This window comes from Eurosta solidaginis, chromosome 2, assembly GCF_040869045.1.
Source record: "Eurosta solidaginis isolate ZX-2024a chromosome 2, ASM4086904v1, whole genome shotgun sequence".
Lineage (NCBI taxonomy): Eukaryota > Metazoa > Arthropoda > Insecta > Diptera > Tephritidae > Eurosta > Eurosta solidaginis.
The window spans coordinates 259,194,688-259,210,844 of record NC_090320.1 but is presented as its reverse complement, the minus strand read 5'-3'; the positions used below and the strand labels follow the sequence as shown (position 1 = coordinate 259,210,844).

General features: G+C 37.8%; 2 protein-coding genes across 17 annotated transcripts in view; both read left to right on the top strand.

Annotated features, from left to right (window-relative positions):
* The window catches only part of LOC137240851 (uncharacterized), a 458,238-nt gene that overhangs the window by 391,970 nt on the left and 50,111 nt on the right, over positions 1-16,157 (top strand). For all 16 annotated transcript variants that reach the window (XM_067767734.1, XM_067767735.1, XM_067767727.1 and 13 more), the window contains 2 exons: positions 7,705-8,285; positions 10,049-10,245. In XM_067767734.1, the coding sequence (XP_067623835.1) occupies positions 7,705-8,285; positions 10,049-10,245 (778 nt within the window). The remainder of the gene's footprint in view (positions 1-7,704; positions 8,286-10,048; positions 10,246-16,157) is intronic.
* LOC137240853 (uncharacterized) lies at positions 10,277-15,828 on the top strand. Its single transcript, XM_067767740.1, has one exon. It carries the CDS (start codon positions 10,764-10,766, stop codon positions 13,938-13,940), a length of 3,177 nt encoding a protein of 1,058 aa, XP_067623841.1. The 5' UTR covers positions 10,277-10,763; the 3' UTR covers positions 13,941-15,828.

The window sequence follows — 16,157 nt, the reverse complement described above, 5'->3', positions numbered from 1 at the left end:
TTATCAGTTTTGCCAGGTTGATGCGACTAAATCGAATATCACAAATTACTTTAAAGCTCTCAGCAACAGCTTACATTTGATATCCCCATTATACACACATTCTAGGGGTATCCGGGTCCAGGTTTTCGTTTATATTTCGAGACCCTAGTTACCCGCGGGTACGAAAAATACCCCTATCAAAGTACTCATAAACATTTGATACCCATATTGTACAAACATATGCCAGGATTACCCATATTCCCGTTTTGATCTCAAGACTCTAGCCAGAATGGGATACAAATTATCATTTGTCTGTCTCCTGGTTTTAAGCTACCCCTCCACCAATTTTCAGCCGAATATGTTCATCCGTTCCTTCCTTTTCAATCACTCTTTATCTATTAAAAAAAGCGCATCAAAATCCGTTGCATATTTTTAAAGGTTTAAGCATTCAAAGGGACATAGGGACAGAAAAAGCGACTTTGTTTTATACTATGTAGTGGTGTACATCCATACATACCTGTAAACCTACGCTCGAAGTTAAATAACGCAGCGAATGCTATATATCTACTTATGTATGTGTCGCATCATGCCTCACTCAAAAGCAATTAGCGCGCACAGTTCACAGCGAACAACCACCAAAAACACATTTTTTGGTAAAAATGTTACTTTTGTTTAAACAATTTGGCTGATATAAGAAATGAATCAAGAATTTTTTTTTTTTTTTATGCAGATCGAAGGTAAATATTTCAAAGTTTTACTGAAAAGTAGAATTTTTTAAATCCATCCATCCGTTTATGAGTTATAGCTGTGTAAACAAAAATTTTATGATTTTTTACTACATTTTGGTAATTTGCCACGCCCTTTTAATATATATCTTCAAATTATGTTAACTGTACCATCTCACATAGCTAAGCTTTCAAATGAAAAACCCGTTTTAAAATCGGAGCATTCTGTGCGAAGTTATATGCATGCATGGCATTTAGCGACTATATTTTATAAGATTTATAGATTTATAGATTTAAAGATATATTTATAGATATAGATATAGATAAAGATATAGATATAGATATAGATATAGATATAGATATAGATATAGATATAGATATAGATATAGATATAGATATAGATATAGATGTAGATATAGATATAGATATAGATATAGATATAGATATAGATATAGATATAGATATAGATATGGCTTGGTTTTTCTACTGATAATTCGGATTTAACTTGCCTTTCCTCAAGAAACCGAATGTCTGCAAAGAAGCTCATTCTCGAAGAGCATCTACGTTATGCCTTGCGTGCCTTGCAATCCTACACAGTTACATCTAAGCTAGTGGATTACTGCATTGAAATCCTTAATGACCTGGAAGCCAAAAACAAGGTTTTGTTAAGATGGGTTCCCGGACATCAGGGACATGAAGGTAGTGAACATGCATATCACCTAGCAAAGCAGGCTGCTAGAGCAGCATTCTATGGTGCAGAGCCCTTTTGTGGACTCACAAAAGCACACACTAGAGAAACCATACGTAACTGGGAAACAAGACGATTCAGGCTAAATTTTTTATATTTCTGGCAACGAAAGTATCAACCAAACATATTAGTATAAGCAGGGAGGACCTAAAAACTGTCACTGGGTACTTTGCGGGACACTGTGGTCTATGATATTACCTAAATAAGTTAAATCAAATCAAAGATCCATACACCAGAAAAATTTTATGTAATTCTTTAGTTCTCTCAAAGCTGGAATATGCTTCCATAATTTGGAACCCAATTTATTCCTCTCATACTCAAATACTGGAAAGAGTACAGAAAAGTTTCACTCGATTCGCACTCCAACCGCTTAATTTTTTAGAACCATTACCTTCTTACCGTGCCCGCTGTGCCCTCATAAACATGAAGTAGCTTGCGGCCAGACGTTATATTCAATCTCTGCTGTTTGTGTATGATGTTATATGTGGTTGGTTCGCCTGCCCGGAACTACTAGCGCAAATTGGCTTCAATGTCCCCAGCAGAACCCTTCGTGCCCAATATCCGTTCCACGTGAAAGTTATCGGAGCTAATTATCACAATTTTGATCCTATATCTAGAGCCCTCAGTGAATATAACAGGATCTTTTTTAGCCTTGAGCTCGACTTCGCACTCCCGAGAGCATCCTTTAGCGCTAAACTTTACTCGTATTATGTTAAATTTATTAGCATTTAAGTTGAATGAATGTAAATCTAATCTGTAAGATTAATGAAATCATAGACTAATAAATGAAATGAAATGAAATGGAATCTATCCGATACTCATATTTTTCGTATCTGTGATCTGGAGAATGAAACACCGGTTCAAATTCTCTGCGAATGCGTCGCTCTGTTGTGACTCTTAGTCCCTATATGAAGTGGAACAAAATGCCTGAAGAGGTACGTAGATACATCAAAAGCCTCCACATGCAAAATTAGGCTTAAAAGTCATGCACAATAGATTTGCACAAAGGTCGCAGTGCTTCCAGACATAATAATAATAATAATACTTTTCCTTCGAATTATATGGTTTCCGGTTTGTCAACTATAAATCGAGAGGGTCTTAACACCCTTTTATTTTAGCATATTTTGATATATTCTTAATCTCTTAACTAACAACCCATCGCTCGCAAATATTCTCTAAAACTTGCCTTCATTCTATGCTCAACTTTTTTTATTCCGCATTAAATCAAACTCAGCATATTTGACCTGAATATTTGGTTAGTAACAATCAAATCAAGTCTGCATTAAAAAGGTCAAGTGCCAATAGCAAACGCCAATGAGTAATGCAACAAGTGTTGCATCAGTGATTTAAAAAACTGTATAATGTGCGCTTTTAAAAACAACAAAAATATTGATATGAAAACAACAAGAAAATGCTACATACAAAAAACAAAAATAACCATGACCACCGACAGCAACATAAACAATGATGATGCTACAAAAATATTGAACAGCAATCAAGCAATCAATTGATTCCAAATTACAGCTGAACTTGTGCATTTTATAGAAGGTAGCATTTTTTTTTTTTTTTTTTTTTTTTTGTTTGATATACAATAGCAACAACCATAAAATGTGACGCAGCACTTTTTCGGCCATTAACTTGGGAGCATCAGCGCTTAATTTTCGGAGCGGCATCATTTGGTTGGAATTCTCATTGAAACTCTGACTCTTCAGTACGAACAAATATAAAAAAAGGAAAGAAAAAGTTGTTCATACGCTTGTGCTAAAACAAAATCATGCAAACTTGTTACATATGTACATTAGACTGGGCCTATTTATTAACCGATATCGCTCCATCGATTTTTCTATAGAATTTGGGCTCAGGAAAAAAGTTCCACTACGCATACCCTGAAAAATAATAATCGAGCCTGCGAAATTTCTTTTTTTTTTTTACTTTTTTTCGACTTGGATTTTTAAGGTTTTTTCATGGCCTACTAAAAAAATTTTCATTTCATTGTAAAACTTTCATGCTAAAAACGTTGGCGATAAGAGTTTTTTGAAAAAAAAAAAAAAATATTTTAGCGGACATTTTTGGGTCGGCCAAGGTATACATATGAAAGTTTTTTTAGTAGGTCATGAAAAAAAAACTTAAAAAATAAAGTCGAAAAAAAGTAAAAAAATTAAATTTCGCAGGCTCGAAAATTATTTGTTTGGGTATTACGCATACTAGAGCTTTTTTTTCCTGAGCCCAAATCCTATTGAAAAATCGATGGCGTGTTATCGGTGAACTTTCATCCATGCAAATCGACTCACCCTAATGTACATACTCGTTGATAGATACCCAGTCATGTGCTTGGAACTGGAAATCAATTTTACGGCGTCACCAACATTAACTTCTATGGTCAGTGTTTGTCACAAGTGGCACCAACAACACCACAATACAACCGTGAGGCATTCATTCATTGCAAAAGTAGTTACATCCACAGTGACAAAACAACAATTTCACGTTGCAGGCATCTTCTTTTAAAAATTGGTTTCACTCTTATTTGTCCTCTTACACCATGCACCAGCAATAGGCGCTATGTATATTTATGCTTTGTTGGCGGTTTCGGCAGTTTCGATTTTCTGCATTACAGATGTGGTGCTTACATTGATAGTCATCGCTTATTATTTCAGGTAGTTTGGCTAGTGTTTTTTCAATATTTAAAAATATTTTATTGACGTTTTCCTAAGCCAATATGTATATGGTTTGTCGTTGCGGTTCATACAACAATTTTTCATTTGGTAAATTTTTATAGCGAGCTAGTTTGTCAAGTCAAGTTAATGCTGTATCACCTTGTGGCTTTTAGCAACCGTAAAAATATGCCTAATTCCAACGAGTTTCTGTGTGTATTTGGTGACGTACATAACCACAGTCTTGCAACCTGCTTAGTTGACCTTTGCAAGAGATGCCTAAGAATTTTATTAAGACTTGGTGCTCCTTAAAATCATTTTTATTATCTTCTTTATTGTAGTTTATATATGGTTTTTTTCGGTGAGTTAAGTTTGGAATTTTTTTTATTTATTGTCCGATTGTGGCTTTTGGTTTGCTAAACTGACAGAATAGTACACAAGTTTCTGTCTTTTCAGTACGAAGTACTCGTGTAGTAATGTTTATAAGTCAACTTGAGCTCGCGCAAGGTGTTGAAGGTAAACTGCAACAGAGGTCACCTTACCAGAAAGAAATAATTTCTGACTTTCTGAGAAAAGCTGCTCTCGGTTTCGTATCGGTAACAACCAATATCGGCAAGCTTTAATTTTATCTTTGTCTTGTTGTCGATAGCCAATTGATATTGCAAGGTTATCGCCGAGTCATCCACTTGTTACCGTCGTGTAACAGTCATCATTTATATATTGAAGTTTTATCGGTATCTGTCGAATAGTCGATAACCGGCCGATAACAAATTAATACGACAAGACATCGATAACTTTTCGATATGGAACCGCTATTGATAAATTGTTGATAACATATCAATAACTTTTCTTATAAATCATCGATAACTTTTCGATCGTAAATCTATCACTTTCATAAAACATATTGATAGTAAATATATAACTAAAAGATAAAAATTTGCGACTACTTTTTTGATAAAAATAAGCCTTCCGAAAGCAAGTCGATAATTTTTCAATTAAAAACTGATAAATCGTCGATAAAAAATCATTAATTCATTGATATCCTTTGTTATAAATAGCAAACCTATAACAAACTGATAAATAGACGATAATACCCCGTCGATAACAAACCCGTAGCAAACAGCTAACACTTTGATAACAAATTGATAACACGCCGTCCGATGATTTCTACTTGTATTTTGATTTCTAATTTTTCCTTTCCTCTCTCCTTTGTTGTTCTTTTCTTTAACTGATCCCGACCGCCGGCCGCCGTGGTTTGGTGATAGCGTGCTCCGCGTACCTCGCCGCAGATCCTGGGTTCAGCCACGCGAAAAACAATATCAAAATTTAAGAAACAAGTTTTTTTAATTGGAAGAAAGTTTTTCTAAGCTGAAGTGATTCGGCAAACACTCCGAGTGTATTTCTGCCATGAAAAGCTTCCCAGTGAAAACTCATCTTCTTTGCAGATTCCGTTCGGTGTCGGCATAAAACATGTATGTCCCGTCCCACCAATTCGTAGGAAAAATTAAATGAACAGAGGCTTGGCCTAAAATGTCTTCGGAGGATATCGCGCCTTAAATTTTAATTTTGAACTGAACCCGAATATGGAACTAAATGAAACTGGAACAAAATTTTAATCGAAACTGGAACACCGAAATAGGAGCCATACTAAAAATTGCTACAGAAGCTTGACCTAAAATGTCTTCGGAGGATATCGCGCCTTAAATTTTATTTTTGTACTGAACCCGAATCTGGAACTAAATGAAACTGGACCAAAATTTTAATCGAAACTGGAACCCCGAAATAGGAGCCATACTAAAACTAAACCTGTATGTATGTACAAGCCACGTCATAAAAACTGACACTTGATGCAGCAACCTGAACTTGACAGAAAATATAACATAACCTTAACTGAGCTCAAAACTCATACTGGAGCAAAATTGAAGCCGAAACTGGAATACAATCGTAGCCAAACTTCAAAACGGAACGAAACTGAAACTTAAAAAATGTAAAAGAAAATTGTTAAAAACGGGGCTAGCCTAAAGCAGGAACAAAAACGACAACGAAACCAAAACAAAACTATCACCTTACACTCAACCGCAACAAAACTGAAAATGGAACTAAACTGGAAATGGAACATGAACGTATAGAAAACAGAAAACGAAAACAAACATAAATTGTTTTTGAAATTTTCTTTGAAACATATTTAAGTCGAGATCGAAATTGAAACAAAGCTAAAACCGAATCGAAACAAAACAGGAGCAGAAACTGAACCTTAAACTGGAATTAAATTATAATAGTATCGAAATAAAAACGAAACAAAAACTGAAACGAAAACTGGAAAAAATCCGAAACTGAGTCTGATTTGAAGAAAAATCTCAAACTGGGACCAAACTGAAACTGCAACAAAATCAACACGGAAGCGGTGGTAAGAGTTATCGTAGCGAATCCAAAAGTTGAAACCAAATCGATACTAAAACAATGGAACCCGAACAATTCGAAATCGGATTAAAACGAAAAGTGAACAAAACTGAACCTGGGCACAAAACCAGCTTAAAGCCGAAACTGGAACAAATCCAAACTTGCACAGGAAACCGGATAAAAATCTAAGTCCAATCAGGAACCGAAACTTGATAAAAACTGAAATGGAAACAAAGTTGAATCAAAAAGAAGTTGAAACAGAACTGAAACACGAAAAAATCAAGCACAGGCACAAAACTGCAACCAAGACGAAATTAAGTTGAAAATCGCAGTAAACCAAAGGCTGACGGAGGTAAATTGGAAAACCGAAACAAACCTTATTGCAAAGTAAATAAACTAATTCCAGAAACAATACGAAATCAAAACTAGACAAAACATAACCGCAACGACAACAAAAGCCATATAAAATCAAACCTTGAACAAAAACGGAACCGAAACAAAACTAAAACAAGAAGGGAGACTGGGAATAAAGTTTAAACTTAAACAGAGCGAAATCGAAAGCGGAGCAAAGCCAAAACCAGGACCAGAAACCTGCCGATATTTTTTCACTTTTAAACCACGAATTTTTCAATCAGCAAACAATGACACCGTTAAATGCATCTTAAACAGTCTAAGGCACACATGAACAGTAGCTATATACTGACTGCCAACCATTACATTTGACCTTTTCAACCACTGCTCTAGAGACTTAAAATATTTGAAATATATCGAACTCACTTACCTCAAAACCTCATCTTCTAAAGTCGTTAAGCTGTTCAAATTTTGAAAAAAAAAACGAAACAAGCAAGCAAATAAGAAATCGAATGTGGCTAAAACCATAAATGGCTTCCGATGGCTACTGCATTTTTAGAGAAGGTCAAGTTGCAAATTAAATCGCTGAAGCGTTTTATTGCTGGCTAACAAACTGGAAATGTGCTACTTATAGACAAGGCACAACAATAAAAAAATATGGTTTAAAATAGTCCAAAAATTCATTGAGGCAATTAAGTGCATATTGAGCGCATAAATCTTTATATTCAATTTTATGTAAAGCAAACAATTTTTTTACATGCATATATACATACCAACATACATAGATATGTCTATAAATAGTTTTTATCTAATACATTCAATTTTTTTTTTACTTTTTCTTTCTCCTCAGCCATCAATGTACAAGCACAATCACAACAACAACAAAAACGTTCATCATCATCACGCATCACCAGCTCGCGCAGTTTCGGCACCAATGTCAAAACATCAGGTTCAAATGGCATTGATTTCGATTGCCCCGAAGAGTTCGGCTATTACCCTCATCCCACCGATTGTACACAATATTATGTTTGTGTCTTTGGTGGTGCATTACTTGAAAGCTGCACTGGCGGTTTGATGTATTCACATGAGCTACAAACTTGTGATTGGCCACGAAATGTGGGTTGTGAGTTAGTTGATAATAGTGCAGCAGATGCACTCACCAGTAATGCTGCTGGTACACGCTCTGCAAAGCAGCAACAGCAATCAATTAATAGCCAACATGTGCCAAGTCGTATACGTTTCGGTTCAGCTTTTAGCAGTCCAGCAGCGGGCACCACGCCGCCGCCAAAGGCTACAGTGCCACCACAATATCATCGGCAGCCACCGCAAGTAATACAGGCGCAAGTACAGTCGCTGCCACAACATGCGGGTACGCTGATTGGATCGCGTAGAGAACCGAAACCATTCGGTTTGCAAGAGGATATTGCACAGGTAAGTGGGTAGTGTATATTTAAATTTTTCTATAGTAGAGGAGAGTTTCCAACGGTATTACTTTTTCTTTAAAGGAGTTAAAACAAAAGTGGCCATCTAGTTTATATCACATTATTATTTAAAACAGAGTTACCATCGTATTTTATGAATTAAATGTAAGTGGTTGCGAGCCACATAAGTCCACAAATGTATACGGTTCTTTCGAATGAAAAGAAGGCTAGTATCCGTATGGGCTGGCGCCCGAGCAGAATTTTTCGGCAAAAGACTGTTGAACTAACAGCACCACACAAAAAAAGGCTTAAAAGGCTTTTAAGATCCTATAGCTAAACGGACTTCGCTACTTGTACTGATTTCTGAGTTTCATTGAGTCCTGTCCAGAAGAACTTGCTAATAGAATCGTGATATTCTTCTAATGAACCAGAACCTCAATCTCGCTTCACTTATGGATTTTATCTTGCGTTTCTTTTAACAATCTAAGCATCCCTTTTCGTTTTTTGCATCACGGATCAAACTCGCGAGACATTCTTAGTTGTACCAGTCGTTTATTCTCAGTAGCTAAGGCACATAGTCACAAAACGCATCAGTCACTTTTACTCTTTGCCACCTGGCGCCAATTCAATATTCCAAGCGATTTCAAGAACTACTTGCAACGGAGTGTGGACTAAATGAATACCAAAGAGTCAGTGCTTCCGAATCACTAGTGACAAAAAGTCACGGTTTTTAATATCAAAAATTCACAAATTTAAAATTCCAAAAGACTTCGGGTTTTTTAATGGAGTGGTGACTAAAACTAAGCGAATAGCAAAGCCACACTGGTTCCTAAAAGACACTCGCGACAAAAATTTACGAAAAATCACAGGCTTCAAATATAAGGCCAAACCCTACAACTGACAAATGAGTAATAGGTTTCGAAAAGAGTGACTTCTTCCAAATATATAGCTTTGTCACAAAAGAGATTAATGGGTTTTTCTAAACAGGACTTGTTAGAGCCACCGATTATTTGAAGATGTCAAAAAATTTACCGTTCCTTAAACGTCACTAGTGACAAAAAGTCACTGTTTCCACTATCACTAGTGACAAACCGTCACAGATTCAACATGTTCCATAGAAAATCAGCTGTTGCACAAGATAACGGCTTCAATAATACACCTTCCTCTAAAGAAATTTCTTTTGTCGCCAAAGGTTTTCAAACGGCGCCTTTTCGGAAAACGTACTGTTTTGGAGCAACTGACTATTTTGATGCGTAGACTTAATTCTAGACAGTTTTTGTTTGAAACCAAAATGTTTTTTCGGAGAAAACTATGGTTTTTTCAGCGAAGCGCGAGCCAAAAAAGTTACTGGTTTCAAAAAATCACCAGCGCTAAAAAGTCGCAAGTGCAAAATGTCTCAGGAAGGGTTCTTACGACATAAAAAAAAACTTAATTTTAAAAAACTACGGTCGTTTCAGTGGAGCGCGAGCCAAAAAAGTTACTGGTTTCAAAAAATCACTAGTGATAAAAAGTCGCAAGTTCGAAATGTATTAGGAAAAGCGCTTCCGACAAAAAACCTTGGTTCAAAACAATGATTTTTACAACTAATGGCTTCTTTAAACTAATGAGTTTTTTTTGTTTTTGGAACAAATTTTTCTTTTTAATAGAAACCGAATAGATTACAAATTTTTGCTGAAACAGGGTTGCCACTTTTTTATAAGAACGATTAAAAACTATGCGCTCAATGCATTTATTATATAATTTAAAATTATGACATTTCGCTCCCCCTTACAGCTTTATGTCGATGCTCACGACACACTGCCACCCATTGAGGAGGAGGAGAGCGATCGTCAGCAGCGCGTCTATCGTGGCCAGCCGAGTACCGTCAGTCAAGTGCAACGCGATCGTGATGGTATCCTACATCAAGCGAGCATCAATGCCATACCGAGTCATGGTAAAATCGGTTCATATGCATTCGGCTCTCAATACAGGTAAGTTCGAACTGCTAGGAACCCCAATGCCCCATCACTTGCTTCTGCTTCTAAAACTAAACTTAACTGTACTGAACTGAACTCATCTATCATATTTAATTTTAAAAATACATCAAATGCTTTTTTCATTTATTTATTTCACTTATTTATTTAATGCTTAAACTTCTTTTAATTGCTATTTTCGAAATATTTATTTACTTCATGCATACAAACAAAAATTTATAAAATAATCGAACATACGAAACAACAAAAAAATCACTTCCAACCATCAAATTGCATTTACAATTGCACCACGACTGTGTACACGACAAAAAAACGAATGAATGAATATGATGACCTTGAAACTGAAAATTATTGGCATATGACTTGGAAAATTGGAAATACTTTTATTGCACATCTACAGCCTTAAGCAAAGTGAACTCGATTTGTTGAACCGAAATGCACTTGATGATTTTCATATAGAAGAAACGATTAAGAGAATTGACTTGGACGATATAGAACGAGAGGCTCGTGAACTTATGAGTAAAGACTTGCAGAGTGAAGCAACTGCACCGCACATACGCGTCAAACGAGACCTGAACACACAAAAAATAGACGAACCAAAAATCGTTTACAATATTGGCGAAATTTTAATAAAGACTGATGCTGAGAACCGAAAGACTACGACCAGAGAGCTGCGAGCACTGGACTTTAATACCGGTGAAATTTTAAAGACTGAAGTACACCAAAATACGTTGGAAAAACCAAAGATCGTTGACTACATAAGAGTGGACGAAGCAATGCACAAACCGACTGAAGACGTGAAGGCCCTCCAGGTGCCGCTATACTTAAATGAAGATGATGCACTAGCCAAATCGTTGGGAGATCTGAAGCCGCTTAAGAGCCTAGATCACTTGAGTGAGCACAAGCCATTAACTAACTCGACAGTGGACTTAAAACCGATTGCAGTAGCTAGCGAGTTAATGGACCCAGAGGACACGGCACAGTCACAAGAGCTCCAATCTACCACAGAAGACATAGATGATGATATGCAAAATTCGGTTATGGAAATTGTAACGAAGATATTAGAAAAGTTAAAAGGTAGCGCAGCGCTCTCGGAAAATTCCACACTCACGCTAGATGGCGCTGAGAACAAAACGAACAGCATGCACATCGACGAATCGTTTGCAAGTTTCAAAAACCCAACTTCCACAATCGATCCCATTTTGGAGACACTCAACAGCATTGCTGATCTCTTCGATATGGATTACGATGATGTCGCGCCAAATGACACTTTAACCGCATCGGCGCGCATGCGCACCACACGTCAATTGCGTCATTACTTCAGTGGTGGACGTGGACGCTTTCAAATACAAAATATACCGGGCACCCACTATCGTTCCATCGACGCTGCACTACCATATCAACAACAGCAACAGCCACAAAACACATTCAGTTTTGAATCATACAATCCGTACTTGTCACCGCCAACCACAGTAGCGAACTACAATCAACTAAGTCCCGGCTATCAAGTTTATGCAAAACCACAACAACAACCGCTGCGCACACAAGCGTTTGGTGGTGTTGGCGGTGCAAAAGTGACGAAATATACTTATACAGCAGCAATGAATCCACCACCAGCACCACAACCAATGCAGGATGACTTTCGTCCGATTGCTGCTAATTATTATCACACCTCCACAACAACAGCGCGTCCTGCAACGAACACCAAACCGCGTCGTCCGAACCTCTTTAATAATCCCGATTTGATACCATACATACTACAGGCGCTGCGTGAATATCAGGAGCAGCGTAAGAAGTTGCAACAAGCGAATTTTCAATATTTTCATTTGGAAAATGAGTCTGTAAATCAGGATGATCGGGGATTGACGAACCCCGCACAATATCCGTTACCCACAAAAAAGCCAGCGAAAGTTACTGCCAATTCACACTTTGCACAGTTTAGCACAGTCGGTGGCTTCTACAATAATCAGCAACAGCAGCACACAGACATAAGAGACTACAAACCAACAGTGAAACATCCGCCTTCAAGACTGGTTTCACAATATAGCATTGTTGATAATTATATACCCACAACGACAGAGAGTAACTACTTCAAATATAATTTATTAACCAATCAAAAAATTAAAGGATATCATAATGCTCCCCACATTGGGCTCCCGCTCTTTTCCACAACGCTTCCGCCACCCACCTCAAATATCGATATTGTGGCAGCACCAAATCTAGCGCCGCACCACCACAGTTCTTCTACATCAACCACATCCACTAAGCATCCCAAATACAATGTCAATGGCAAACTACCCGAGAGTCTGGCATACGCAAACAATTCGATACAAATGCCAGAGTCCTATCAGGTCTTTACAAAAGTTCACACATCCACCATCTCGCCTAAGTTGAAGAGTGGGCGTCCTTCAAATGCAATTGGATCTCCTCATCCCTCACGTAAACCCGCTTTAACATTGCAATTCAATGTGCCCGAGTTTGTCGCTAGCTTGCAGTCATCCGATTTAGCCAACATGAATCCGCAAGTAGTCAATATGATTAAGTATTTCAAGCAAATAAATACACAAAAGCCGACGCGCAAACCCAACACAACTGCGAAACTTCTAACACAGCAATATGAAGATCGCGTACCTACTACAACCGAGCAGACAATACGTCAGCGCCCTACTGTTACACAGACCAGACGTCCGCTTAAGGGTTACGAAGATTTTATCAAAAGTATACCAAATCAATCGAATAAGCTCAATACGTTGAAACCGTCTACTTCAACGAAGACCACAACGACGACCATAGCAGATTATTACGACGGGGAATACGATGAAGCAGACGAAGATGAGTCACTTGGTACCGACACCGATGATGACATCATGCCGCCATCACAAATGCCTCCATACATGCCGATGTCAGAGACTATGGCACCGCCACGTTCGCAGCTAATGGCACTTGCGACCACCACTGCGTGGCCAATGCGCATGACAACCAGAGCGCCAACGCGTACCACTGCGCGAGCGCCGACTGGCACGCGAACTCCCACGCGCACAACAACTCCGTACAGTCTTTATCAAGATCATGCAAAGCCTACATTTCATACAGGCTACGTTGAAGCTACTACCACGCGTGGTCCATTTAGTAATTTGCATTTTCAACAATTCTATCACACAACAACAACAACAACACCAGATAATAAACTCAATGATCAGCAAATACCATCGTTTATAAATTTCCCGAGTGATATATTCCAAGAGTTCAAACAACGTTTACCACCCAAACCAGAATTGGGTTCGACTGCGCCGACGATATTGATTAACCAAAATAACGGTAATCACATACGTTTTACACACACTAAGGCAAGCACGATACCAACACCACGTATAACAATAAGTACGGTGTTAACAAAAACCACGACAACTTCCCCAACGACAACAAAAACAACACAACGTACACGCTATACAGCTCGTCCGAATCATCGTCAACGTGGTCAAAGTAAATTTCAATCCAACAGCAGCGGCAACAACAATAAGGATGCGAATGTGATCGTAGACAATGATTACAATAAAAACAACAAAACTGAATTTGGTTTTCGTAAGCGACCTGCTGCTACGCCGTCATCTTCAGCATTGGGATCGGTACATTTGAACGTGAACATGAACTTGGACGTGGATGACAGTGGACAAAGGTACGACTATTATTAAACTTAAAAGGAAACTGAACAAATATTTAAAGTCCATTAGGGTGGGTCAAATTTGTAACGGGGCACATGAGATTGAGTGATAAAAAAGAGATATTAGAAGTAAAGTTGCGCATCCAACATTTAAAGACCTACTTCAAATATTGATCAGGCGGTTACACAATTCTTGAATAAGTTTTGTTTCTATGGGTCAAATATTTTGCGACTTTCACGTGCGCTACTCCTTAGACTTTGCTGTAGGACTCTGAATAAACGTTAATCCTACTCGCTATTAAGTATAGATCACACCTTGAAAAGTATAAGAACCCATGCACCTTTTTTATCTTCATATTCCCTGTAAAGGTGGGGATGCAATACCAGAAAAGCTTCAAAGTCTTATACGATTTAACTTCTCATTGAGAAAGTAGCTGCGTTGCTGTTGAACGGTGTCGTTTTACAAATCAGTGTAACGACCTTTGTTGCACAAGACTGCCTAAAATGGATGGGGTATTGTAGGAGGAGTGCTGGCATTCATGGAACATTTCAGTGGCTCCTTTTTCTAGGTCTCTGAATTCACATACATTCGGTAAGTTAATGTTACCATGAGATAACCAAAATGAGTAAAAGGTTGGATGATTCCATACAACCTTCACTGAATTATGTTCTCAGGAAAACCGGGGAATGATCTGTAAGGGTAAAGAGCTTGCTTTGTATCAAAGAAAAGATCGCTATTACTAAAGGTTCTTATAGCCAGATTTTGGGTTGAAATGGAATAAACTTCCTTCTTGATCTCAAAAAATCGGCAAAGAAAATACTTACGGAATATCGCAGGGCTCTGCACCTTCCCTGCATTGTACCGATGCTCCAACGATGGCGTCTATCCACAAGCTACCTCTGCAGAGGCAGCCGGTATGAAGAAGGAGAGCTGCCGATTCATTACTCCCTCTGCCAAATAGGCTGGCATATATAAAGAAGGCGGATATTTTGCTCCTACTTAAGCATAAAGTATCTTAAATAGGAAATATCCGACACTTAGAAGAGGAATGTGAGAATTTCATTTACATTTAGAGGAACTGCTGTTAGGTAAAGCATTGTCAGGTGATAGAGTAGACAATCGAGCCCAAAAGGCTAAACCAGATAGCATGTCATGTTAAGCCTTAGTACTAGCAAATGTCTAAGAATCTGCATCTGGTTGTATACTTCTTTGGTGAACCCGGCTTAGGGGTGGAGTCCTTCGGGTTCGCAGCCAGTCGCTGTACCTTAAGCGCCAAATACACGACACGAACATTTCCGCGAACATTCCGCAATCTCCTTCGCAGCTTTGGCCATACACCATACGAACTTTTGGCCGAAAATTAGTTCTCTTTCAGACAGCGATGAATACGGACAACAATTGTGCTGCAGCAATATTGCTCGCTGTGGCAATTAAGCGTAAAAAAAGAGAGAAGATCGCAAAAAAAGAATTTGGTGCACAAAAAAGAATTTGGTGGACAAAGTGAGCTTATTAAAGAACTGGAATTCACGTCACAAAATGATTTTAAAAATTACGTTCGTATGAGCAAGGCAACATTTGACCAACTTTTACAAAAAATAATAACAAAAAATAAATAACTGTATCCTTTGTGGCATCAGGATCTACTTCTTTTAATTTTTCAATTAAAGTCGCATAATCGTTATTCCTTTTAATTCTATTATAATAATCTTTGCTTTTACTTGCCACAATGATGGCAAAGATTTATACATTTCAATAAATTCACTCAGAAATTTTTTATTGCCCATTTTACTTTTCCGCGCACGTCTGTTCCGTTCAGAAATTACTACGATTATGAGCTATTTCGCCATACACGCACGAACAGTTCGCGCAAATGTTCGCCAAAAATTAAAATATTTTGATTTTTGGCGAACATTTGCGCGAACTGGTAAACACCATCATACACGACAGAAAAGGTCGCAGAAACATGACATAACAGGAATGTTCGCGGAAATGTTCGTGTCGTGTATTTGGCGCTTTACCGATTTATTTTAGAGGCTAGCATTTGTGTAAGGTCTGACGACGCAAAGGATCTAGTGTACTATTTGCGACACAATGTTCCATCTATTACATATAGCGGTAACTGCATCTGTCGCTTATATGTATGCTCCAGTTGAGATCAGTAACCAAAATAAATCCGAAATATTCACTTTCCCAGAAAGGGTTAGCTTAATTCTGTTTATGATAAGTGACTGAAGAACATGTATTCAG

What these genes read in the sequence shown, in the direction of transcription:
- LOC137240853 (XM_067767740.1), top strand. Translation starts at nt 10,764, where the DNA reads ATGAGTAAAGACTTGCAGAGTGAAGCAACTGCACCGCACATACGCGTC.